We start from the raw sequence: 26,604 nt of genomic DNA on the forward strand, positions 1-26,604 counted from the left end.
CTCATGCTTGTGGCTCTTCAGAGGAATATATTTGGGGTGAAATTCCCCTGTTTGGAGGGTTTATGTAGACTTCAATGGTGCATTGTCTCTCCATGGTGGCTGTGCACAGATATGACCTTCACCTTTGGAGAACAATCTAGTGGTGACTAAGCTTTGTTTATTAGATTTATCTCATTTCTTAAGATTAAGTTCCCAATAGCATCTGTCTGTGGTGAACGCAGCAAGCTACATAAAGTGGCTGTCCTGCCTGGTATCTGCTGACACCATAGGTGCCTTTTCTTTTGTGATACCTTCTGAATTCTGCAAGTTCCCCCAACCAAAGTTCTGTCCTTCTTACCTGCCTCCCTACCTTTATAACCATCTTCCAATCAAAGTCCTTTCCCTTGCCCTGGGTCCAAGGATTACCTGTCTGCCTGTATTGCTGTTTTGCTGCAACAAAATTCCTGTATCTGCCAAACTGTTGCTAGAATTAGTGTGTGGAAATTTCCTTGCATCCAACAGTTGTGATTCTTCCCTTCTTCCTCCTGGCTTTCCCCCATCATATCAGTCGGTGAACTCTGTATGTGTGATAGGATGGTAAATCAGTTGTTGGTGCATGCAGTCAAGTAGTCATCATCATCATGATGTTCCCATTACGCCTCTGCAGGGGTGTTGGAACAGTTTTTACAGTGGGGGTGCTAGATCCATTGAACCAAACTGTAAACACTGCATATGATGGAAACTACTTCAAACCATGGGGTGCTGCAGCACCTCCCCCGGCACCTCTAGTTCCAGCACCTCTGGCGTTTAGGGCAGCGATTGAAGCTCCTCCACTCCTGTCTGTTTTTGGCAAGTCTTTCAATGGTTCCCTAGCTGTGCTCCTGGTTTTTCAACTTGGCTTCCACAGCTCTTCGCCATGTTGTTTTCGGGTGGCCTACCTTTTCGCTGCCTTCAGGTGTCCATCTTATTGCTACTCTGGTGATGGAATCAGTTTCCATCCAAAGCACACGGCCAAACCATCTCCAATGCAAACCCACCACCTTTAGCTTTCCACTTAAAGATAACCCTGTTTCAACCCAATACCCAGTCAAAGAGTAACAACCAAATTATCAAGATGCTGTTGTAAAAAGAAGGTTTGCTCTGTTTAGGGAAAAATCAGGTGAGCATTCCCTGGGGAGCTATACATGGATTAGGGTGACCTAAAAGCTTGCAGAAAACTTCTGACAGACATTGTGCCATAAACCCAGTTTAGTATGCTTGGGAGACCCTCCCGCAAAAACAGTAATCGCAGCCAGAAAACCCCCATCACTATATGAGGTCATAGAAAGTTAAGCTATGGCTAAAGAAAATTCAAGAAATATAAGATATGGAACAAAGTCACAGCTCCAAAGCAACAGTCCCAAGATTCCTGAGAGTTGTCTGATGACTGCCAGCTTGGGCAACAAGAAGGAAGGAACCATGTAAGTCTCTACCGCTTGAGGTAAGAACCCTGTTCTGTAGCTAAGAGCTGTAAGGGATTCACATCCTCTGTGGATACCGCACACAGGGAGACTTGTAACATGCGGTGACCAGTGAGTTTCATTCAGCTTATATCTATTTTGCAGCGTACAAGAAACAGTCCCAAGTAAGAATAGGCCTGAGCTAAAACCCCTACTTCTGTACCTCTCCATAAATAACAATGCCACTGAAACATCTGAATCCATACACAGAACTATGCTAAAACATGCTTTTCTGTGTGGCGATATCAGGTAAATCCTGTCCCCACTGAACTCAAGGGAGAGTTTTGTCATTGATTTCAGTGGAATCAGAACAACAATGTTGCATTGATTGCCTGTATACCAAGATGCATATAGTGATACTTTACTAAAAGAAACAGTAGCTCCACTAATGCAGGCGTTCACAACCTTTTACATACCTCTCTGCTCTCCCTCCAAACCCCCATGAGTCCCCTCCCATTTAGCTAGGACTTTGCTCCTGTTTAGTAACATGGGGAGGGCAGGGAGGGTGGTCATGAGCTTCTGACACCTAAAAACCACCATATTGGGTCAGACCAAAGGTCCAGCTAGCCCAGTATCCTGTCTTCCGACAGTGGCCAATGCCAGGTGCCCCAGCGGGAATGAACAGAACAGGTAATCATCAAATGATCCATCCCCTGCTACCCACTCCCAGCTTCTGGCGAACAGAGGCTAAGGACCTGTTCTCAACCTCAGCTGGTGTCATGACCCAAGGCTGAGAACCTACATAACTAATCAATAACACTTACCTGTATAGTTAACTCTGTGTGTATACGTGAATATTGTTCTGTGCATGTAATTATGAGCGTCCTTGAGACCAACCTATAGGTATCTTATACAAATGAACAAATTATATATATATAAAATAACCTTTATCTCTCTCTCTATATATATAGTTCTTCTAAAATAACCTTTTATTTATATATAGTTATTTTAGAAGAGATAAAGGTTAGGTCCACAACCTACCTCCATCTCTCTGCTCCATCTATACCCTATTCTCCTATGCTGTATGAATTCCATGCTTGCTGATCTCAGTCTAGATTTCTGCCCCTTCCCCTCTACAAGCACATTCCGAACCTCCTGTTGTGCATGGCTTAATCAGCAGGTATGAAACGGGAAACAACTCCCAAAGGTTCTGCTGACAAGGCAAGGCTCTGGGGTTAAAGAAACCATTCTGTGGAAAGACATACAGTGAAAGTCCTGTCTTTTCAAATACACTGGAATAGCTTCTAAAGAAAGTGGTCAAATCATCATTGGTATAGGGAGCACACCAGGAATATTCTGGCATGTACACACATTAGATGATGATGAGGCACTGGTCATGACTTCATAGGTAGGATTGCATTGAAAAATGTGGTTAAAGTGCATATGTATATTTATGTACACATCACCCCTACACACCCTCGGTCTCGTTCACAAACACACACGTGTGTGTATACCCACAGACACACACACAGCCTGCAGTTTGCCCTCTTACATGCACGTTATTTCGGTTCCATTAGAACAGACTGGCCTGGAGTCTAGAACCTGTTCAGCTTTCATGTCAATGTTCAGGACTGCATGTTCATTTACTGCAGAAGCTAAATGACTGTACTCAGAGACTTCAGGTAGCTGCTTTTACATATTACAACAGGGTGGCTTGCTCCTTGAAGGGCTACAGCCCTGGGGCCAGCCAATCCAACTTATTAAATAGGCACGCCTGAACAGGGATTTGCAGAGAGCTAGAAGGTTCCTGCAGGTTGTAGGGAACAGAAAGCTGCAGAGACTTTGAGACACCAGAGAAACAAGACTCCTGCCAGGTAGGACAGGGAGAAGCCTGCTAAAGCAGGGACTCTTGAGGGACTCTATTTTGGGGACTTTGAGTTTTGTTCTGACCTTTTACATTAATCAACTCAGACCCCTAGGAGGGGTGTGTGCACACAGAGAAGCCTAGGTGGAGGGGATATAGAGGCAGAGTTCTGTAGAGCCACTCCTGGCCATGAGGGGCGCTCAGGAGGCAGTTGACCCTGTTACAATATCTTGTTTCAGTCATCCCAATCCTCATGCCAAACAGAACTGTCTACATTGGTATCTATGGAGCAAACATACGCCATATGCCCTTTGGGTGCCACCATTTTAGAAGCATTCCTTTTTCTGTTTAGTTTCCATGTTATCCTAACAGACATTTATCAAGCACGTTCTGTTTGCTGAAGGCATGAAGAATAGCCCTCCTAGAAGCTTATTCACATGATTGAAATATTTGGAAGCAGCTTGGTATCAAATCCCTAGAGCTATAAGGGAAATCACATGCTCAATAAACATTTCCAAAGCCCCAGTCTGTTTGGTTAAAGTGCATTTCCAAAAAGAGATGAAACTCCGCTGCAGGAATGTCTGCAGAATGGGCTCTTTGCTGTACACATCCTCTTTATTTCCTTCTTCCTGGCTCTTTGCCAGCAAAAGCTTCCTCATCCTTGGGCTACTCTTCTCCTATTGGAGTTTCACATATTTCTCTCTACTTAAAAAGCTAGGTTTGGCCCCATTTTCAGAATCCCTGGAAAACGAGTTTATTCTCTCCCATTTACACAGACAGGAGTTCTGCTCACACAATCAACCCATCTGGGTGCTTTTATAGCCCTTATTGCAGAATGAATTGAGCTCTCTCTTACCTTAGATGGATTTTATCTGTAGAGAAACCCTTGTGCGATATGGAGGCAGCTCTATTTTACACCCAGAGAACTGAGGCACAGTGTAGATTTAAGCGATGCGCCCAAGGTGAGACAGGAGCTGCGTTCAGATATCCTGAGGCCTAGACCCATACTCTATCCACTAGACCAGCCTAGAGGTTAGACAAGATTGTAAACTATTTGGGGCAGAGGCTATCTGTTTGTGCTCGTGCCTCACACATTGGCGCCCTGGTCCATGGCTGCGCCTCACACAAAGGCGCCCTGGTCCATGGCTGCGCCTCCTAGGAGCTATGATCATATTTAATAGTGGTTCCTTTTGGCTTTAAAACTAATTTACTTTCCTGCCCTTACTAGAGAGTAGGCCTCCAGTAGAATCTGTATTAAGGAACCCACTGATGAGACTCCAAACACCTTTGCTTGCTAGAGGATTTTAATCACAGACCGCCCTCACATGCTTAGTGTCACGCACAGAGACAGACGGATGGGGTGTTGTATGTACTAGGAGGCATGGCTAAAAGGAAACAGGAACAATTAGGAATCAGGAAAAAAATGCCTTGTTTTATCTGACTGAGGACTTAGTTGCTGAGGGAAGGATGGACTGAATCCTTTCAGGTGGGACTGGATCAACATCCTGGATAATATAGGGCCTCATTCTGTCACCATCACCCATGCCTGAGTGGTACTGATGCCTGTAGGTCCACTGGATTCAATGGGAATCCTTGTGGATGCTGCTTAATGTAGGTGGGGCATATTAGGCCCAAACTGTAGGGAACGTCCTGTACTAGCTGGGGGGAAACAGCCAGGCATGTCCTCTAGCCCTGACTCCTATGGGCTATGGTTAAAGATGGGCAGCATTTGTAATTCCAGGTGAGTTCAGCTCTCTCAATGTGATGAAACTGGGGTGAGATCATGGCTGACCCTGCACAAGTGCACAAATGGGTGACAGGTCGTGGGAGCCTTCCCTCTGGCCTGGCATCCCTGCACAGGGATGGGGTCAGTCACACTTCCACGGCTTGTGTCTGGGACTTTTGAGGGTGCAAGTGGTGCTGTGGTCTGCTGTGAGAGCCTACACAGGGAGGGAAACAGACAATTGCAACCAGAACAGTGCCCGCTCCCCTACCCCCTCACCCCCAGCCTCTGGGCAGAATTCTGCTTGTGCTTGATATTAGGATTCTCAAATGCTAAGGGATATGAATGCTTGGCTCTCTTTAAAAATCAAGAGGAGCTGGGCACCAAATCCCTCTGGTGCTTGAAACATCTCAACCTGAGTTTTGTGGAAAATCGCTGCATTTCACAGGCCTTTTGCACTTGAATCCCGGTACTGAAATTCCTGAAGAAATTTCACTTCCACTGCGCACATGCGCACACCAGGGACGGCTCTAACTGCCTTCGGTGGCTTGCCTGCAGGAAGTCCCCGGTCCTGCGGATTCGGCGGCACACCTGCGGGAGGTCCACCAAAGCTGCGGGACCAGCGGACCCTCCGCAGGCATGCCACCAAAGGCAACCTGCCTGCCGCCCTCGCAGTGACTGGCAGAGCGCCCCCCTGTGGCTTGCCGCCCCAGGCACAGCTTGGCATGCTGGTGCCTGGAGCTGCCCCTGGTGCGCGCGCGCACACACACACACACACAAAATTGTGCAGGCAAATCGTTGTCGATGCATACACACTGCCATTTAAACATACTATCGGAACCGAATCCAGGTGGTGAAATCCTAATGCCATTAGAGTCAATAGCAAACCTCCCACTTACTTCATGGGATTTCACCCCAAAAGGCCACACATCAGCCCCATCTGAGTACTTGATGATGCCTATTGCTCTTACAATTCAGGCTTCCAAAATCTGACCAGGCTAATGTAAGAGGAGCCCTCAGTTCTTTGTGCCCTAATAATTGTCACCCAGGACGCATCCCCCAAGCCTCCCTCCAACTTGTATTGAAAAGACTCCCTGAAAACTGCTCTTAGGAATTGCTTATTTATTGCTTTCAGGAGGGAATCTTTGACTTGCCATTACTGCAGAAGAGCTGTAAACCAGAGCAGCTATATCACTACCTCTCAGGGTATGTCTACACTGCAATAAAAACACAGTGGCACTGAGGACTTGGCTACGCTTGTGAGTTAGAGCGCATTAAAGCAGCCCTGGGTGCCCTAGCTAACTACCCATCCACATCGGCAAGGCATGTAGAGCGCTCTGACTCCACAGCTAGAGCGCTCCTGGTACTCCACCTCTGTGAGTGGAATAACGTTTGATGTGCCTTGGCTACAACACCTGGGCCCCAGTGTGAATGAGGTGTTGCATTATTGTGTTTTGATCGGTGTCCGGAAACGTCCCAGAATCCCCTTAAGTCAAGTGGCCACTTGTCATTGTTCTTGAATTGCTGCAGGAATGCGGATATGCCCTTTCAAAGCTCTGTTTCTGATATCCAGCATGCTTCTCTGCTCCGAGACAAAGCAACCATTACTGTGGAATGCTGTGTGTGAGAGAGAGTGGCAGGGGATGGGGGGGGTCTGTGCTGTCTGAACTTAGAAGACAGCATGCTGACATGCTCTCAGTCTCCCAAAAACCCACTCTCCCCCTCCACGCACATACACACAACACACTCCCTATCCACTCCACCCCCCTCATTTGAAAAGCATGTTGCAGTCACTTGCATGCTGGGATAGCTGCCCATAATGCATCACTCCCAATGCTACTGCAAGTGCTGCAAATGTGGCCACATCAGTGTGCTTGAAGCTGTCAGTGTGGACAGACTGCGGCGCTTTCCCTACTGCGCTCCCCGAAGGCTGGTTTAACTCAAAGCGCTCTACATCTGCAAGTGTAGCCATGCCCTGAGTCTCAGAGCCTGGCTCAATTGACTTGGGCTCACAGGGCTAAAAATTCCAGTGTAGTCGTTCGAGCTCAGGCTGGAGCCTGGGCTCTGAGACCCACTCCCCTTGCGGGGGGTCTATGCTCCCATTTTTAGCCCCACAGCCCGAGCCCCCTGAGACCAAGTCAGCTGATCCAAGCCGGCCGCAGGTGTGCCACAGCTCTTTCATTGCAGTGTAGACATACCCTCAGTGACTACGGCACCCTTGAATGCTGCCCCCTCTGACATCCTCCTGGCCTACAGAGAAACTCTTGTGCTCTCTGCTGTTTTCTGTAAGTCAATCACTCTGCATGTCACTGACTCCAAGAATGTAGGCGTTTTGTGTAACCAAGCGACTGCGCAGCCTTTGAAATAGACAAGCTGTCTTTGCCTATCGGGAATGAGCAGTGTTTGAGTCCTACCCCTAGACTGCAGATGCCTGTAATTCAGTTTGATGAAGCGCTTGAACTGAAGGGAGTGAGTTGAGAGAATATCATTCTCTCTTGTTAAAGATACATCAGAGACAGACAGATGGGTATGTATGGGGATGGATGGATGGATAGATAGCAGGGAAGGAATATTATGCTTGCTAGAGGCCACTTTGTGTTCTCCATTACCCCATGAGATTCTGCACCAACTCTATTGACTTTGATGGATTTCGTCCACTTTATAGCAGTGTAGTTGAGACAGGAATCTCAGCGTCGCTTGGGACCAGATTCTGACATCCGTAGTCACTTCACAGAGCTCCTCGTGCCTTAAGTAACACTGCAGAAAGGCACTGGGTGACTCAAGGACTATCCGGTTTCATTAAGAAGGGTCTGTGTAAAAGAGGTGTGGAATCTGGATGTAAGTGATCATCACCCCACCTGGATGACTCTGCCAGACCCCGTGACTTGCCCAAACATTTTGTGTGATCACACATGCTGCAGAGCCAGCAACAGGTGGTTTTGAACCACATTGTTTTAATTTTTTTAGTGAAAATAGTCAACTGGGTATTGGGTAAAAAATATACATAACAGCAAAACAATATCATCTTCTGAAAGAGGTTAGAAAAGGCCCTGTGTTAACCACACAATACCCAATAGGCCAGTTCCTCAGCTGGGTGTAGATGCTTTGAAGTCAATGGAGCTGCACCAATTTCTGCCACCTGAAGATCTGACCCTAACCCCCCAGCAGCACTGTCTGGCAGCTTCCCTCTCCCTTCGGGCCTGGAAACATTTAGCCTGGTGTTTTGCCAACCCCTTGAATGACAGCTTCCCGAAAGGAGATCACTATTTATTGTTCTAGCATCCAGGGCTTTGAATAAGCCTTTACATTGGGACAGAGGTCTCTCAGTCACTCCTTTCTATTTAATCTCCAGCACCCCCTAAATAGCCCCTGCCTGTTGGGCTGTGTTCTGGGGAGGAGATAAAGATAAGAGCTGTCTCTTTAAATACTAGAGGCTGTGCTCTCTCAGGCCACCGTGACATATCTGGGCGTTGGACTGGGGGATGAATAAACAGTGAATGCACCAGATCTGTGGTTTCAGAGAAGGGCTCCGATCCGCCAGGGATACCCCTTTCAACTCGACCCCACCCACGAGTGGCTTTTAGCATCCTCTGGGATCCTGCCCCTGCTGGAGGAACTTTAATGCGCGTTGAGCTGGCTTCCTAGGAGCTACCATTGCCAGGAAGGGCGGCACGCTTTGGAGTTGGTAAGTCCTTGGTGGTGAAATCCCAGCTGAGCTCTGCCAGCAAAACCCCTCACCCCCACCAGACAAGCCAAGAGAGGGGCGCTTTCTACTGCCCTTTCTTTTCCCTGCGCTGTGACTCATCTCCAAAGCGCCATGCAATTTGGAGAAACGCGTTTACAAGAAAACAAGCGAGCGGCAAACATGCGCAATTGTATTTGGATGAGCCTAACGCATCGAGACCATTAGAGAGCCAGGCTTGCTTGGCATCTGCGGGCGAGCGCGGGAGAAAGCAAAGAGGCAAGAGTCAGAAGCAGCAGTAGCAGCAGCAAAAGCGAAGTCTGGTGCGTCTAAATTAGGCTGACACGTCTCTCCGGGACTTGGTGAAACGCTTGGGGATCCGCGGGTGGATGAGTGTTTGAGATGCAGGGTTGAATGGTTTGGTTTCCCCGAGGATTCAGGAGAACGGGAGGCGTGTATATCCTCCCCCTCTCCCCCACGGGCAGAGCTGAGAGGGGTAAGAAGCTGGGGTTACTGAGCTCACCCCGTGTGTGTCCTCCCTCCCCCCGGGCTCAGCCCTGGAGCCAGCCTGCGCCCTGCGGGTTCCCGGAGCGCGCGGCGGCCGCTTGCACGGTGCTCGGCGGAGCTGGCATTTCCCTTGCTGCAGCCTTCTACCCCTCGCCAGAGAGCCATGGGGAGTCTCCCCCTGCGTTCCCGGCCGCTGCCTCGGTTGGAGGCAAGTGGAAGCAGCCACCCCCATGTGGAGCGCCAGGCCAGTGGCACAGATGCCCCTGCAGCCCCCAGGGCTGCAGCCGCCTCGGCCCCCTCCCTGCACAAATCGAAGGGGGTCGGCAGAAGCGCGCACAGTGGATCCTCTGGGGACTGGGTGTCTCCGCTCATACACCTGGGGGGGTGTCCCCGACCCCACCCTGTAGCGTGCGGCCGCTTTGGGTGCTGCTGGGACACACTGCTCCCCCAGGCCGTGGGCTCGCTTCTTCCCCAGGTGGGCTGATGAGACATGCGGGGGGAGTGGTGGGGGGAAGTACCGAATACAGAGAGATCCAAACGGGGGTGAGTAAAAGTTCCCTGCTGCGGCGAAACTAGCACGCGGCTTTTGCCAGCGAGAATATTTATAGCCGGCTCCGCTGCCTGGCCGGGCTCCCTCTGCCTGACCCAGGGACACACCCTGCGGCACAGACGCAATCCGGGGCGTTGTTCCTCGTTAAAGGGGAAACTTTATAACTTCGCGCTTTGTCTCCTCGCCTCCCTCTCTACAGCCCCCTGGCTCAGTTTGCCGTGGGCAAGGGGACTGGCGCGTACCCGCACCCACGGGGCTGGATTTGCTCCAGGTTGATCTTTTGGGGCTAGTCGAGCCTCTGGGACGCCGCTTGGTGGGTGACTGTTGGAGAGAAGTAAGTTAGCAGCTGCACAGTCCAGGAGCGGGTTATTTTCGATAGTAGAAGCGAGGGGAGGATTTGGGGAAAGACGAGGAGATCCCAGTAGGGTGGCAGGGTATGGTCCCCCCCTCCCCCAATAACTGTCTTCCCTGGTGGTGTCCGTCTGCAAATAAATCCCCTTCATCTTCGGGGATTCTGCTTGTCAGTGGGTCCCCTGTTGCTTGTTATGCTGGTTTCACCCTCTTGCTCTATAGTAATTTCTGTGCCAAAACCACTAGCTTGTTGTGTTATGTGTGTGTTTTCTTTAAAGCAGATTCACTCCCTATACGGATTCCATGAGCCTGCTTCAGACCTGACCTCGCTTTGTTATAATTAGGAACAGTTTGAACCACTGAAGAACGTTAGCTGGGTGTTTGTCCCCCCGAGACCCGCTTTGTATTTTTGTGACCTGGTTGATTCCCATGGGGTGTATGCATGCACTGTTGCTTGCAGTGGGGGTGTAGCTGTGTTGGTTTGTCTATGGAAAAGCTCCTGCGCCGCATGGTCATTTCCCTTTCTTTCCACAGAGCTGTTTAACCAGCTCTCTTGGCCTTGCGCGGCTAATTGAGAAGTGCAGTAAGTGCAGCCAGCGGGAATGGCTGGGGCATGGCTCTCATTAAGGGGCTCCTGACCTTAATGGAGTCCAAATGTTGGCTGTGAAGTGGAGAATAGTGGCTTTGTGGAATAACGGATTCCAGTCCCCCTCCCCCTACCTGAGCCCCTGAGCTAAAAATATTTGATCAAGGGACTGCTTGGGTGGTTATTTTTCATTTAATATTTAAAATCTTTGGCTGGAAACCTGGGCTTTCATATTGTCATGACGCTGCTTCAGGAAAAAAACCACCCCTTATTTTAGCTTTGGCTAATGACACTCCCAAGACAGGCTGAGCTAAGTGGAAATTTTGAGGAATGTAATGGAATTTGCATTTCTCCTTGTATCACGAGCCATCAAACTCTGGACCATGAAACTTAAAGTGTGGAAGGTTAGGAGGGGTGGAAGGAAAATAATGTAGACGTTGAAGGTTCCTTGATGATTCACAGCATTTATTAGAAACATTCCCAGCCCTTCTCTGGGCACCACAAAGGAACCCCTTGTAGATAGGTTTGCTGCCTTTTTCCAAACCGGGTGATGTCTGGCATTTCTCAAAGCTGGTGCTTTCCTTTTCAGGCTTTCAAGGTTTGTCTCTAGTACTGAAGAGCCACACCACCGATTTCTGTCCAACCCTGGGAGCCTGTCCCTTTCACGTTGTAAATCCCAGTTAGCACTTTAAACATCTCCCCTGACCTCTCCCAATAGCTGCATTTGTTTGCCAAAAGAGATGTTGCACTGGGAAAGAAATGCATTTAGTACAAATTGTTGAGCCTCTTCGCTTATTCTCTGTTGCTGCAGTGCCCCCTGCTGCCATTTCGGAGATAGTTAGCCCTAAATACTGGACACACCCCACATAGACACAAATGCAAAGGGCTGACTGCAAGGGGTTTTGCTGTCACTTAAAAGCGTGTCTCTTTCCCCCCCCTTCAGATCTTTCCAAAACTTCAGCCAAAATGCTCCTTTTGTTGCTGGGGATCATCGTGCTCCATGTTGCGGTTCTGGTGCTGCTCTTTGTCTCAACAATCGTTAGCGTAAGTACAAACTTTATCCTCTCCCCCCCCCCCCCGCGTGATCGATTCCCATATGGGAACATGGGGGTTGTGAGTGTCGCCCGCGGTTTGGGGAGTGCCTGGATAGAGAAGAAGATATTTGTTACTGAGCGTCACCTTTCAGGGTGTTTTCTGTAGGAACCCTCTGGTTTCAGCCTGAAGTTCTTTAGCAATCAGAAGTCACGATCTCCTTAATTGAGGTCTTGGAGCACTTTTCACATCAAGCCACCCTCTTGGTTAGTGCCGAGAGCTGCATGTGGGCTAATGTTAGTTTAGCGCAGCAGTGGGGACCCGACTGTAAAGTAGATCAGAATCCATTGCAGAGTTCCACATGCAAGATTTGTCCATGTAGATGAAACCAAATTGTGAAATTAAAGGGACTCTTCCAATACCAGACCTTAATTCTTTCAGAGGCCCTGTATGTATTAACATGGCCAATCTAGGCAGACATGTTTGTGAGGGTTTTTATTTATTTATAATGCAGAGCTAGTCACTTCCAGACTAGCTTTCAAAGGGATTTTTAAAAGACCTTAAAAACTGCTTTTAAAGTAATCTCTAAATGGTTGGGATTCATATGGAGGAGTTACTGTAGCTTTCCATGCTGCCAAGAAAAACTCTGGAGAGAAGTGAAGTGTTTGAGAACTTTGGCACATATTTAAAGAGAATAACAAAAGTCTCCTCTTCTACGCAGTTGAGTTTAAAACAAGTAAAGAACAATGCAGAGCGTTTTCTTTCCAAACTCAATTGAAAATGGGGTGTGTGTGCGTGTGTGTGTAAAGTAATGCATGTGCACACATTGAAATAAAGCCATGAGACAGATATAACCAAAGCAATGGGAAGAATGCAAAAAACAAGAAGAAGGAACGTGCACGATTATGTCGGATCCTTTGCAAGTGCATTTAGTTGAGCACAAATTTATCTTTTACTTTGGTAACTCTGCTCTGCCTCCCCCCGGGCCTTTGCTGCCACCTCTCACAGATTTGTGCATCTCTTTCAGCAATGGCTCATCGTTAACGGGCGTACGGCAGACCTTTGGCAGAACTGCAGCACTCTAGAGGTCCCGAGTTCCTTCAGTGTGTAACGTCCTCCACGAACGGTGAGTGCTCTGACATGTCGTCTGTTTCTTCAGCAGTGGAGGTTTTCATCCCTTTAACTCCTCCCCCAGACCTTTAGAAATAGATATGTTTTGCAGAACAATCTCTGCAGGCTCTGGCTGGTACAAGTCAAGCATGATCCATCGAGGGGCTTGGTTCTGGCCCTTATGTGAGTGGTTCTTTAAGCATTGTTACTCAGGTGGTTTTGTCGATACTGCTTCTGGAATATGGTACTTGACGAGAGGTGGAAGAATCAGGCCCTAAATAAAGATACAGAGCAGGATGGAACTGAGGGAGAGGAATTTATCTAATTTCATGTAAAAGCTGCCATTCTGTCAATGGTTCTTCTGAATTGCTCCTTCCTTGTAGCTGAAGTGGGCACATCTCGCCTGTTTTGCAGGGCCTATGTCTGTACACATTAGAAAACCAGGGCATGATTCACTGTTGCACAGCGCTTTTGTGCAGTCATTTACACCATGCTGACTAGGTGAGGCAGGATACCTACTTTGCACTGGTGCGCATGGCTGCATGAGATTCTGCGCAATGGAGGATCAGGTGCACGTGGCCGGATTCTGGGCTCAGATGTGCTCATGTGAGTCATGGTGAATCAGATTCCTCCTCTCTGTAGGATCTGCGGAATCACTCTAGATTTATGTTGGTGTAACTGAGAGCAGAATTTGGCCCATTGAATTACTAGGTGGGGAGAAGCCCTGGGTCAGCTCCCATCCCCTGCCGTGCAACATTCTGTATTTGTGGTATGTTGACAGTGCCCTCAGCTGCAGCAGGGGATGAACCCATGTGACCTCTTTGCAATGTACTCCTCACAATTATTCCTACTAGGTCATACCTAGAGACACAAACGTGGGCAGCCCTCGGAATGGGGCTTTTTACTGCTGTGACGTGTGCAGTAGTCATTCTAGGCATGCCTCTTGTTTGCGGAAAGGGATGAAGTGTTAAAGGGCCAGAGCAGAGCAGATTTGCTCTATGAAAAAACACCTGCTGGATCCTTCTTTTTATGCTGCCTGCCTCTGGGCATATTGCTAAGCAGCCAGGACCGATCTCCAACATTTACCTCTGCCAGGGTTAGCCGCTATTCCCAGGGTGGGTCCCAACTCCCCCCAGGTATGATGCAAGTTAGTGCTCCAGATGGTCACTTATCCCAGTTGTCCATTGCAGACTTTCCCTGCTCCACCTCCATTATACCAATGCTTGCTCTCTACCAATGCATCTGACGAAGTGAGTATTCACCCACGAAAGCTCATGCTCCAATACGTCTGTTAGTCTATAAGGTGCCACAGGAGTCTTTGCTGCTTTTACAGATCCAGAGTAACACAGCTACCCCTCTGATACTTATATGCTTGGTTATTTCTGTAGCGTGTATTTTGGGTAAAGTGCAAAATAGGGTTTTTGTATAGATTGCATTTCACTTTTAGTTGCTCTCGTGTATGGCTGGAGTAATTCAACGGAGTTGCTCTAGATTTATACCGAGCACAGGGAGCCATATCTTGCCATCAACTTTTCAGACACGCCCTACTATGGAAATCAATGGGAGCAGAGCTCTTCTTTAAGAACTAACCGCTCAGAATTACAACCTACGAGTTTCAGAGCACAAAAAGTCTGCGTAGAAGGTAGGGACCAGGTTCCGCTCTGCCATACACAAGTGTAAATCCTCAGTAACCCCATTTGATTTCAGCCAGGGTGACAGTGATGCCAGTGAGATCAGATTCAAGTGTGTAGGAGAAGTTCCATGGAAAGCACATTGATCCAAAGCTCGCTTCGGGTAGCGCAGAGCCTCACGCTTTGATCAGCTGGCTTGCCCACGTTGTGCGAGGCCAAGGAGTTGCCTCTGTACATTGTGGGTAAAGAATTACCAAGTGATGTAGGGGACGCAGTGTGGTGTAATGGATAGCACACTGGACTGGGGCTCAGGGAACTTGCCTTCTAGTATTGGCACGATGAATGACTTTGTACCGGCCATTTCACCCCTCTGCCTCAGATTCTCCCTCTGTATATAGGGAACCACAATCCTGACCTCCTTTATAAGCCACTTTGAGATTCACTGATTAAAAAGTGCTACATAAGAGCTAAGTATAATTATCTGGACAATTTTTTAGTTGAGCGATTAGTATGGGGTCTTATTACTATCATTAAAAGAGAACTGGATAAATTCATGGAGATTAAGTCCATTAATGGCTATTAGCCAGGATCGGTAAGGAATGGTGTCCCTAGCCTCTGTTTCTCAGAGGGTGGAAATGGATGGCAGGAGAGAGATCACTTGATCATTACCTGTTAGGTTCACTCCCTCAGGGGCACCTGGCATTGGCCCCTGTCAGTAGACCGGATACTGGACTAGCTGGACCTTTGGTCTGACCCAGTACGGCCGTTCTTACGTCATTGCTAGCTTTAGGAATTTGCATCTTGACTTTCCTCTCAGAATAGTTTGATCTCAGCATATCCCAGTGGTTCACTGGAGTCACTACTGTAACTGAGAGTGGAACCACATCTCTGGTCTGTGACTGTGTGACCTGCTGCCCCTGATATGCCGAGAAGGGTTTTAAGATTAAGCCCCTAGATTGAACATAACACTGATGCTGGGGCTGGTGGGGGACAATTGCCATGTGGAAAAGGAGAGCATTGTGGGTGGTGTGTGCAGGGAGTGAAGCCTTTATGTATCTTGGCAAGTTCTTATCACTCTCCACCCTGCAGGGAAGTGAGTCTCTGATGTAATTTTCTAGTAGGAGTTTTCTGGAGATCAGGTTTAAAACACTCCAAACTAGCCAGTCTGCTGGTAATGAAATACTCGTGGGGACCCCATGTTGGGAGATAAACGCAGGAGCTCGCCTTGCCTCTAATTTTAACTGTACTTAAAGCAGTAGCATGTTTCTCATCTCAGGAAGAGGCTCAGATTTCCAAGGTGTTGGTGGAGTGGTTTAGGCCTTCACAGCCTTCTAGCAACACCTAGTGGCCACAAGTCAGACCAGCTGTGGAAACCAGCTGGAATCTTCTGCTAGGGCACTGCAGATTACTGTAGTTATGTCCTGAATCAGCATTTGGCAATATTGGCCTTATACTGCTATCTGCAGCGTAGGTAGGCTGGTTCAGATTCACTCATGCATGCTCAAAAATGGCTGTACATGTGCTTAAAATAAGGGCTGCAGTAACTGTGCCCTGAACACAGGGGTGTCTTTTTTTTTTTTTCCTTCAAGAAGTGGGGGGAAACTGTTGCCCTTAAAAATGTGTCTATTACTTCGGATAACTAAATAGCTTGACCCCAGTATATACAGTGTGAACATTTTCTATAGGGCAGCGTAGGGAATATTGTAAATAACAAGATAATCTTGTCCTAGGCAAAAGTTTTTTAAAGGGGGAACTCTTTAGCTACTTGTGATCAGACCTGAATGCTGATGGTGATAGCAGAATAAATTAAACACTCAGAACCAATGTGGGTGGAACCCTTTTAGATCCTTTCAGCTGATTTATTTTTACTATTAAAGGCACACAATTGAGCAACTGGTTAAAAATTTGACCTGCCACTGCTAGTTGGATATTTGGATTGCAGGATGCATGCATGTACAGTGGTGCTTTTCCTGCTTATGCCCAGCTGCTCCATTTTTGTGAGCTGGCGGAATAATGAAAGTTGTTTTGCATTGTGTGCCATTCTGCTTGAGGCTGATCTGTTTTGTTGTGTTTTTTCAATAGAGAAAATATTATGAGATTTTTATTTTCTATGGAAGGTAAGCTAATCTGGTCCCCATTCGCATTGTCTCTGAGCACCTCATGAGTTTTACTGTGGTTTTTTTCCTCCCAATCCCACTGTGAGGTAGGGCAGTGCTATTATTTCCACTGCACAGGTGGGAAGCTAAGCACAGAGGCACTAAGTGATTTGCCCAGGGTCACAGAGGAAGTCTGTGGCGGAGAATGGAAGTGAGTTTGGGTCTCAGGTCAGGAACCTAGCTTCTGGACAACTTCCCACACCATCTCCCCCAAAAGCATTGGAGACTCTAAATGCTCTTCTTTTTTTTTGGGGGGGGGATAAATCACATTAACACCTCCTCCCTCAATATAGTTTTCAATTTTTTCCAACAGCCATATTGTTTCCATCTTTTATGCTACTAGCTAAAAGTATACTTATTTTCATCCCTCCCCACCAATACAAAGTATATTCCACATGAGTCCAGGGGAGACTCATGGGAATGTGTTTCCAATACCTATGCCATGACTGTTGCACAGTATCTTAAAAAGCTTTAGGAAAACATTTTATCTTTTTTCTGTGTCTCTGCCAAAGACAGTGCTCAACATTTAATAATGTGGCACTAAATTCCACCCTTGGGGGCAGATATGAAATTCCCATTGAAGAACTTGGCAGAAATTAGTCCTTTGGTAGAAATGATTTCTCCCCCTCCCCCAACCCATCATAAGAGTTAAGTCTGTATTGTGGAGTAATCACTTGCCAGATTTCCCCCTCTTTTGCTAAACTCCTGCACCGCCTCCTGCAACATTAATCATAATTGTTAGCAATTAAATAGGGCCTGATCTTGCACTTTGGAAATGAATGGGAGTTTAGCCATTGACTTCATTGGGCTCCACATCAATTTCATAGTGCTTATACTTAGGGCTGGTCCACACTACGGGGGGAAATCGATCTTAGATACGCAACTTCAGCTACGTGAATAACGTAGCTGAAGTCGAATATCTAAGATCGGATTACTCATCCGTCCTCACCGCGCGGGATCGATGTTTGCGGCTCTCCCTGTATATTCCGCAACTCCGTTGGGGTTGATGGAGTTCTGGAATCGATATAAGCGTGCTCGGGGATCGATATATCGCGTCTAGATGAGACGCGATATATTGATCCCCGAGCAATCGATTTTAACTCGCCGATACGACGGGTAGTCTGGACGTAGCCTTAGACTGCATTTGTACAGCACTAGCACAGTGGGGTCCTGGTCCAGATGCTTCAAAGACCTCATAATAGTTTGTTCATAGATCCCAGACCTTCATAAATGTTAGAGATTGGAAAATGGAGGCACAGAGAGGCTAAGGAACTTGCTCAAAATCAAACAAGCTCAGTTCTGTCCAACTTCTACTGATTGGTAGTTGAGGCTGGAATTTTCAGAAGAGCTTAGAATATTGGGTGCTGAAAGCCAAACCATGTGTCCCCCAGCAGGAGACGGTGGGTGCTTTGGAGAACATGATCTTTGTTTAGCGCGTTATGGGAGCTGAGTTCACTGGAAGATCTGGTCCCAGTGGTGGGTGCTAAGCATTTGAAAATCTGGTCCTGAGCTTTTGACACTTCAGCCTGTGCATGCCTTTGAAATCAGTGGGTGGCACAACCAGACCCCAAGTTAAACATCTGGGAGCAAAATCTAGTTCTCCTGACGCCTAGTGTTTAGATGCAAGCCATTAGCCCATGGTTCCCCCATTTGGAACTTGTAAACTTTCAGCAGTTGGTGGGGTTGGCTCCCAGTCGAAGCTGAATAATGACTTCAGGAATTTCTTCTGTAGCATCTGAGTCTGACAGGCATGTTGCAAAACTATGGAAGGACACTCGGAGATGAGCAAGTGTCACAATCAGAGTGGGATGCCCTGTTCCTTTGGCTTTCATGTTTGTGGGCTGATTGCTTTTTTGCAGCATTTACTTGCTAGATAATGTCAATTTTCAAGAGGCTGAGAATTATGCCAAAAATGTTGCAATCGCTGCTTAATTTAAGCTGCTTGGCATTCCTGGAGCAGATTTATCTGAGGTATTCAGCACTGAATCGCAGAATTGTATATTTAACAGGCTATGGGTCAGATGCTCAACTAGTAGGGGCACTGGAACAGTTTGTACAGTGGGGGTGCTGACAGCCATTGAACCAAACTGTAAACCCTGTATATAATGGAAACCACTTCAAGCCAGGCAGGCAGAACCCCTAGTTCCAGTACCTATGTACTAGGATAAATTTAGTGAAGTCTGGAGTTATGCCAGCAGAGATTTTTAACCATATGAGTTTTAATGCTTTTAAGTAAAGCTGGACAGAATTTTGCAAACTTTTTTTTTTGTCAAAAATTCCCCCTCGCCCCTGCGAAAAACAGAATTTTTCACAAGAATGTGCAGATTTTTTTCCACCTTGCAATTTTTGTTTTCAAACTTTTTTTTTTTTTTGATGGAACCTTTAAACCGCCCCACCCACCCCCGCCGGCTTCAGGATTGTTCGGTAATGTATTTTTCCTGTTTCCTCTTTCTGTTCCTCAAATTGCCACTCTGTGACTTTGTTGGTTGCCTTGGTCACTGCTTGGGATTGTGGGTATCCTTCCAGTAATTGAAGGGATTGGTTTTGAAAATAATCCCATGGGAACTTTGCACACTGTAAAGCAGATGGTTACTAAGCACCATGGGAGGGAAGGGACTTTCCAGTTTGCTGATCTGATGGCCACCATCTTGGCCCATACATCAGGAATTAGAAGGGGGACCTGTACAGGTAAAAGCATAAGCTGCTAGCTTGAGCTAAAAGAGCCAAGGCTCACTTGCTGGCAGGCCCATAAGAAACTCCTGCCCTTCGTGGATTGGCACTGAGCAGGACCTGTGACACATGCCCACCCGTGGGTTCCACTGACGGTTCTGAAGATGGCTCTTGCAACGTGTAGATACCTCACAGCAACACAGCCTCTGATCCTGGACTGTCTGCTCTGCATTGCTCCACCGGCGCACCATGCTCTCAACCTTGCACTGAGCCTTGAAAGGTTTCCTCCTTGTAGAGAGACCTTTGAGTGGGGTAGACTAGAGCCCATTGTAGTGGCTCCCCTGCCACTCCTGGCTGCTGGCATGAGGAGTGTGGTGGGGGGAAGGTGGTATGTCCAGTACTCCCCTGGGCCCCTGCAGTCCCTAGCTGCTGGGACTAGCCTAGCACAAAGTGCCCTAAATTCCCAGGAAAGCAGAGAAACTCTTAGGCCCCCTCCTGTTGCTGTGCTGAGCGCTCCACATCCAGGCTATAATTCACATAGATGGGAGACATGCCAACACAAGGCACCATTTACTCAGGGGGATCACTAGTTATTCGCACTGGTGCAGCCACAGCAATATAGCTACACTGGTGGCTAAAAACCCCAGTGCAGCCAAGACCTGAGCCACCTAGAGCCATGCAGCAGAGCCAGGATTAGAAATGCAGAGTTCCTGGGTCCCCTGCCCTGACCACTGGATAGTGCTTCTGAGTTGCTGGAGAGGTCGTCGTTTGGGGGAAAATTATCTCCTCAAATTTGTAGTGGTTGATCACACTGCTGTGACACACAACCCACATGAAAAGCAGGGAGGTCAGTGGAAGTTGTGCACGTGGAATAAGTGCACAATACTTGACAGCAAGCCACACTAGACTGGCTAAGAAAATTTTGTCCTTGCCTAAGACTGAGGCTTCAGATGGATTTTCTTTGCATCAGGAGAAGCAGATCAGAAACATAGCACTTGAGTTATGGTCGCATAATACAGTGATTCCCTGCAATTTGATCTATCTGCTATTAATAAGAGTTCCACTATTCATATCTACTTTGAAACACATGATGCAGGAATACCCACTGCTTCGGAGCCTTCTCTCTGCCTTCTCATTGAATGGATTTGCCATCCCTGTGTTTCAAAACTACTTTTTATCTTTACCCTTTCACTTTTATCTAAGTGTGTTTAAAAGGTATTCTCAATGTTATCTTGTTAAATATTTTGTTAAAGTCCCAGTGTAGATTAATACAGGTTTTCTGTTCAGTTAGCTCCTTAAGGGTGACAGAGCAAAAGGAGACAAATTAGCAGGGAAAGGTAACCCAGAAGGCGAATTGTCCACCTAGCTGCAGGAGACAACTGCAAATGTCTCAGCTCCTTGTTTTGATTTGTTCACACTAATCTAAATTAGGAGTAACTCCAGTGTAGAATGTGCATAGAGGCAGAGCGCTGACATTCAGTCTCCTATCCTGTTAGTTCATTAATTTGCACGAGGGACCAGATCCTCAGCTGGTGTAAATTGTCACACATCCCTGGAAATCCATGTAAGTGCTGCCTTCTAACACCAGCTGAGAATTCAGCTCAAGATTAATCTGCTAGAGTTCTCCAGGTTCTCCTGATGGTCTTGTTAATGAGCACAAGTGACCTGGCCTGAGCCTGGTTATATGGATGCAGCGGAGAGCAGAATTTGATCCAAAGTGTAGTAGCTTAACCAGAGCAGACCCTTGACTAAGTTTCCCAGTGAAGTATTGTGTAATGTAGTCTGAACAGACGTTTCAGGAGAGTACCACTGATTGTCTGTAAAAAGTCCTATTTTCTCTGTGTGGGGATCTTTCTTGCAGACTTGTCTTTGGTGGTGTTCTCCACCCATGACTAAAAACTGCATTAAAACAGTTTGCGTGACATTTCTCTTTGGGGCAGTGTCTAATTCTGTTATTGACAGCAAGTATAATCAAACATATGGGCAAAAGAACTGCATCAGGAAATAGGGATACAGGAAATTCTGCTTGGCTACCCTGGTCTAAATCTGGATTGGAAAAAGCGGGACCAAGTCTTAGAAAATCTGTTTCATTGGTGAGGTGGATGCTTCCATGGCAGGGTGGGGCCTACACTGTTAATGTCTGCAAAATGTGTCTATTAAAACGTTTGAAAGGTTTGTAGTGTTTCAGGTTTCAAAGATAGCCTTCCAAATGTGACTTAGTTCAGCATCACCTTTCTGAGCCTCCAGGGCGACAGCCAATCCTGCCGCTGCTCATAGCTTTGCCAGACAGCAGTAGAATGACATTAACAAGGTTGTAGTCAGGTTTGCCAGTGCAGTACTTAGTGCCTAGTACTGTTAATGGAACCTGGGAATCGTATTATCTTAGACTAAGTGTACTAATCATCACATGCAAAGGCTGGTCCCATTCCGTTTACAGGCTACGTTTAAAGATGTCGCTGTTTGCAGTAATTCAAGCTCATCAGAGTTTCCACTATGAAAAAGGGACAGATTCTGCTGGTGGTAACACCGCTGTAATTGAGGTCAATGGAGTACCTCCAGGATAACACCAGCCTAACAGCTTAGAATCTACCCAGTGTCTACTAGCATATAGGCAACCAAAGCACTTGAATTGCTTCCCATAGGGCAAAGTCAAGAATGTAGCTACGTTAAATCTTACTCTTGTTATGTGGGCTATAGAAACATTTTATTTTTCAGTCCAATTTTTACAATGTTCTATACTGAAAATATCAAAGGAGTGTTGTCTGCTTAAAAGCTACACTTGTCTGAAGTTTTTTCTACCTACTTTTTGTTATGAACACTTGCCATTCCTGTAACTGTATGAGATTAGCAACAGAGTGTCCTGTGGCACCTTATAGACTAACAGATGTATTGGAGCATAAGTTTTCGTGGATGAATACCCACTTCGTCAGACACTGACGAAGTAGGTATTCACCTGCGAAAGCTTATGCTCCAATACATCTGTTAGTCTATAAGGTGCCACAGGACACTTTGTTTTTTACAGATCCAGACTACACGGCTACCCCTCTGATACTTCTGTGAGATTAGAAGTCCATGTTATCTTTCTCCCTCTTCTTTCAATTTGTTTACTTAATAATTAGTTTTTCTGCATTCTCCTGTATCACGAGTTAGTCATTTCCCCCTTTTGAGTTTCTTTTACCCAGCAATGGGGGAAAGAAAAAAGTATTTGGGGGGAAAAATGTGATTGTAAAACCACAAACATTGTTGTGGGAGGACTCAGGGTTTATTTACACTGCAATCACGGGGTGTGACTGTAATTTGTGTAGCTACACCTGACCTAGCTCTAATCTGGCAAACCTGAGTACTAGAGCAGTGAAACCACAGCAGAACAGACTAGCTGTCTGAGTAATTACCCAGGGTTCTAGGCAGGTTTGTACAGCCCACATGGAAGCCTGGGCTGCTGCAGCCATGCTGAACCCATACCTGCGCTAGCTAGATTAAAGCTAGCTCATGTATGTCTAGATATGTAGACATAATCTCAGAGGAAGGGTGTAGTGCTAGGAACTCCTTTTTAATATATTTTTTTGAATTGGTTAGGCATGGAGCTAATCCCATGCCTAAATCTTTGTCAGATCCGGGCAATAGATTTTAGCTGGATGATGTTCCTTATGATACTGGTGACATGCTAAAAATAAAATATAAATGTGCAGTGTCAAGGGTGTCTCTTAGTCATTCCTGTCTTTGACATCAGTGGGAGTTTTCCTAGGGTGAAGTCAGGGGTGAATGTTTTCTGTGGTGGAAGATTCCTCGCATTAGTCATTAATGCAGATTGCAGTGTGCTGCAGTTGACATAATCTCTTCAACCAAGTTCCAGTGACTAATGTCACGTTCTGTGGGTTATTCCTTGTGCTGCAGAACAAATGTAATTCATTGGCGTGTTGTAATACTTTCCTGCAGATGAGGGAGGTCTGGGACAGATTCACCGGCAGCCTGAAGTGGCTTTGCACCACTTTGCTGAAGTGGATTATGGTTGTTGCACTTGCATTGCCAGAGTAACACGAAGCAGCTGGAGCAACGTAGTGAATCTGGCTCAGTGACTGTATTTGATATTGGCTTCAAGTTAGGAAGAAGTATCTGATGGTGCTAGCACATCTCTCATAATCTTTTTGAGGGCTGAATCCTATCTGACCATGAATAGATGTGCTTAGCAAGGCGAGGGGCAATGAAAGAGCTTAACTTATTTGTAAGCATTTTGGTGGCATTCATCACCGTAGTGCCCAGGCACCTTGCAAATAGTGATGAATTTATCCTTGCACCATCCCAGTGGTTGAGGGAAGCATCATTATACCCATGTTACTGATGACAAAAAAACAATGCACAGAGAGATTAAGTGACCTGCTCATGGTCACCCAGTGGGTCGTAGGCAGAGCTGGGAATAGAACCTAGGGACTTGTTTCTCTCCACACTTGCACCGGAGCAAAGCACGAATAACTCCACTGAAATTGAAGTGACATCTCATCTAGCTTCTCTGCAAATCACCAGAGTAACTGAGAGCATAATCAAGTCCCAGATCTCCTGATTCTCTGTCCAGTGTCTTAACCATAGATCATTCTTTTGCAAGACACCACCCACCCCCAGTCTCTGTCTCTGTCTGTCTCTCTCAGGTTGCTACAGCAGCTATGAGGCTGCAGTAGCTCTTGCTGCTCCAGGAGAATCAGTGGCTGGTGGACCTGCATGGTAGCAGATCCATGAGCCCAGGCAGGCCCACAAACTGCACTGCAGCAAAGGGAGCCTACTTGGACCTGAGTTGCATGGTGCACAGAAGGTGCAGAACACCTGTCCTCCTCCATAGGACCCCTCTCCAGATTTTTCCCCTCTCTGTACAGCAGCAGGATTCCCCCCGACTACTGTTGTTGGCATGATGATGGGTAATAGAGAGGAAATGGCAAATGTCTCCCTCATACCTTGGCACTGCTCACTAGGGATTCAGTTCTGCCTGGCAGGGGGTCCCCAGGATGTATTGAATTTCCATCCTGGTTGCTCTCAGGAAATATCACGTGTGCCAAAACCCAGCCACAGATACAAGCCTGAACCCGGGAGATTAACAGAGAAACTTGTTGAGACGACAGGAAGCTGGTAGTGAGAAGATGCTTAGTTTTTTCCTTGATGCCTCTAGTTTTCCAGTGCCAGCAGGGCACTTTAATATCTAGACGTCAACCTTCAAGGTCCAAATGGATGAGTTAGTGTGCATCCAAACCACAGAGATCTGGCCACTGCATGTCGTGAATTGAGAGGATTCCTCAAGAGTAGCAGGGAAATGTCATCATTTTTTAACCCTTGGGGGAGGAGGTGCAATCTAGCTAGCAATGAACTGCTGCGTTCCGAAGCTCAGAATGGCATGTTATTGCAGAGTGGGAAGGCATGCTGTGTCTTTCACAGCCCTGTTCATGCAGTGCACTTGTATATGAGTCTAAAGCTCTAGAAAGTTATGTAGCCTTCTGGACAAGGACCTTTTTCAGCGTGGACTGGAGGGAAAGGCAAAGAGGAGGGATGAGAGAGGCAAAGAAAAGAGGACAAGGTGAGAGAATGATTCACAGCTAGAAGGCAGGAGATGACACAAAACAGGAAGCCCTGGGAGGGGACTAAGAGGTTCGTAGCTAGGTACCCAATTCCCACTACATGCTTACCTGCATCTTTAGGCACCTAAATGCCTTTAAATATCTGGCTGTGGGTAACTATATTTTGGTGCCCAAAATACTGTCTGGAATTTTCCAAGCCAAATTGGGCATTTACCTACACGGCTCCTATTAATTTTGAGGGGAATTATGTGACACTGTTTTGCTGTGTTTCTACAGTGCCTAGGACAGTGGGAGCCTGGTCTGTGACTAGGGGTGGGTCTTCACCTCTGTTTATGTTGCAGTAATCTCTCACTTGCTCTGAAAATCCTGACCATTAGCCTTAGCTGCTTCATGCCTCAGTTTCCCCAGATGTAAATGGTGCTGATAACTTGCCTTACAGAGATGTTGTGAAGCTCAGTTCATTCATCTTCTGCATCCTTAGATGGCAGAGTACGATATATTGTCACGGGAACATACTCTAGTACATGGGATTGATTTTCCTTAGGTTTCCGTTCTGTTTTCCATATGCCTGCCATAGTGTACTAAGCTAATGTCTGTTGAACTAGGAATGCCCAGACTAGTCTAATGGAACAGTAAATGGAACAATAGGCAAAAACATTTCTTGCAAGTAATGTGGCAAGACTGAGAATGGGGATCATTGTTAAACAGCATCTGTGGATAGTGGATTTAAGTGATCAAATGTCCCAGGGAGAGCGCTGCTAGGTGTGCATACGAGTCTCCCCAGCAGAGTGGTAGTGGTATCTGCAGTAGAGTGACACCCAAGATCTCAGCCTGCATTGTGCTAGGTGCTGTACACACTCAATAGTGCACAGCCGTGCCTGCTGTGAAGAGTTTAGTCTAAGGCCTTGTCTATGTGGGGAAATGTTTTGGTTTTGTATAACCTAAGTGTTAATTTAAACTGAAAGTTATACCAGTATACCACCCCCTCTCTTCCCCACATGCGCACACACCCTGTGGACACACTGATTCTAGTATAAGAGAGACTCTTTTCAGTTTAGCTTATGTTGCTTGGGAAGGAGCATAATGATACCTGGCTTTTAGCAGCAGATCTCAGAATCGTTATTTTCATTTGCAATGGGGGAAACGGAGGCACAGAGAAGTGAAGTGATTTGCCCAAGGTCACCCAGCGGGCCAGTTGCCGAGCCAGGAATTTAACTGATTTCCTGAGTCCCAGTCCAGTTCTGTACTTTAGTTTAAGCCACCCTTCTGCTGGAATAAGAGGGTCACTCTGGTATAACTTCCCTTCTAAACCAGGCAGACAAAGACTAGGGAGTGGAAACCTAAGCACAGAAAGGGCTGAGTTGCAGAGCTGGGAACAGAATCCAGGTCTCCTGACTTCTAGGGCAGTATTCTCTCTGCAGAACCACCCCACCTCACCTCTCCTGGTACGAGGCGCTACAAAGTGAGCGTTCTTGGATGGCCGTAGGGCATGGTTAGGGTTGCTCTTCTGCAGAGGGAGATGGGTGAAGAGAGCTCAGGAATGTCTGGTGATCTCAAACTGCACTCCTTGGAATGTTTGCCTCCCTCATACACAAAGGGATTGGACATAGAAGCCAGGGTAGCAGTAAAGCATGTGCATGGGCTAATACAGCCTCACTGGAAAGCTCCTCTATGTAATGCTTAGCACCTTTATTGGTCCGGAATCTTGCAAAGCTTCTCCGGGCTCCTTTATATTTACCAGTCCGTAAAGGAGAGGAGGCAGGCAT

The 26,604-nt window shown here is 46.9% G+C and overlaps 1 protein-coding gene across 1 annotated transcript in view; it reads left to right on the forward strand.

Moving 5' to 3' along the window:
• Nucleotides 1-9,784: 9,784 nt before the first annotated feature.
• Nucleotides 9,785-26,604, forward strand: part of PMP22 (peripheral myelin protein 22) — a 31,147-nt gene continuing 14,327 nt past the window's right edge. Inside the window, 4 exon segments of the mRNA XM_030534413.1 lie at nucleotides 9,785-10,078; nucleotides 11,625-11,725; nucleotides 12,741-12,813; nucleotides 12,816-12,839. Coding sequence (XP_030390273.1) covers nucleotides 11,648-11,725; nucleotides 12,741-12,813; nucleotides 12,816-12,839 — 175 coding nt within the window. The 5' untranslated portion in view covers nucleotides 9,785-10,078; nucleotides 11,625-11,647.

Source organism: Gopherus evgoodei, chromosome 15, assembly GCF_007399415.2.
Source record: "Gopherus evgoodei ecotype Sinaloan lineage chromosome 15, rGopEvg1_v1.p, whole genome shotgun sequence".
NCBI lineage: Eukaryota > Metazoa > Chordata > Testudines > Testudinidae > Gopherus > Gopherus evgoodei.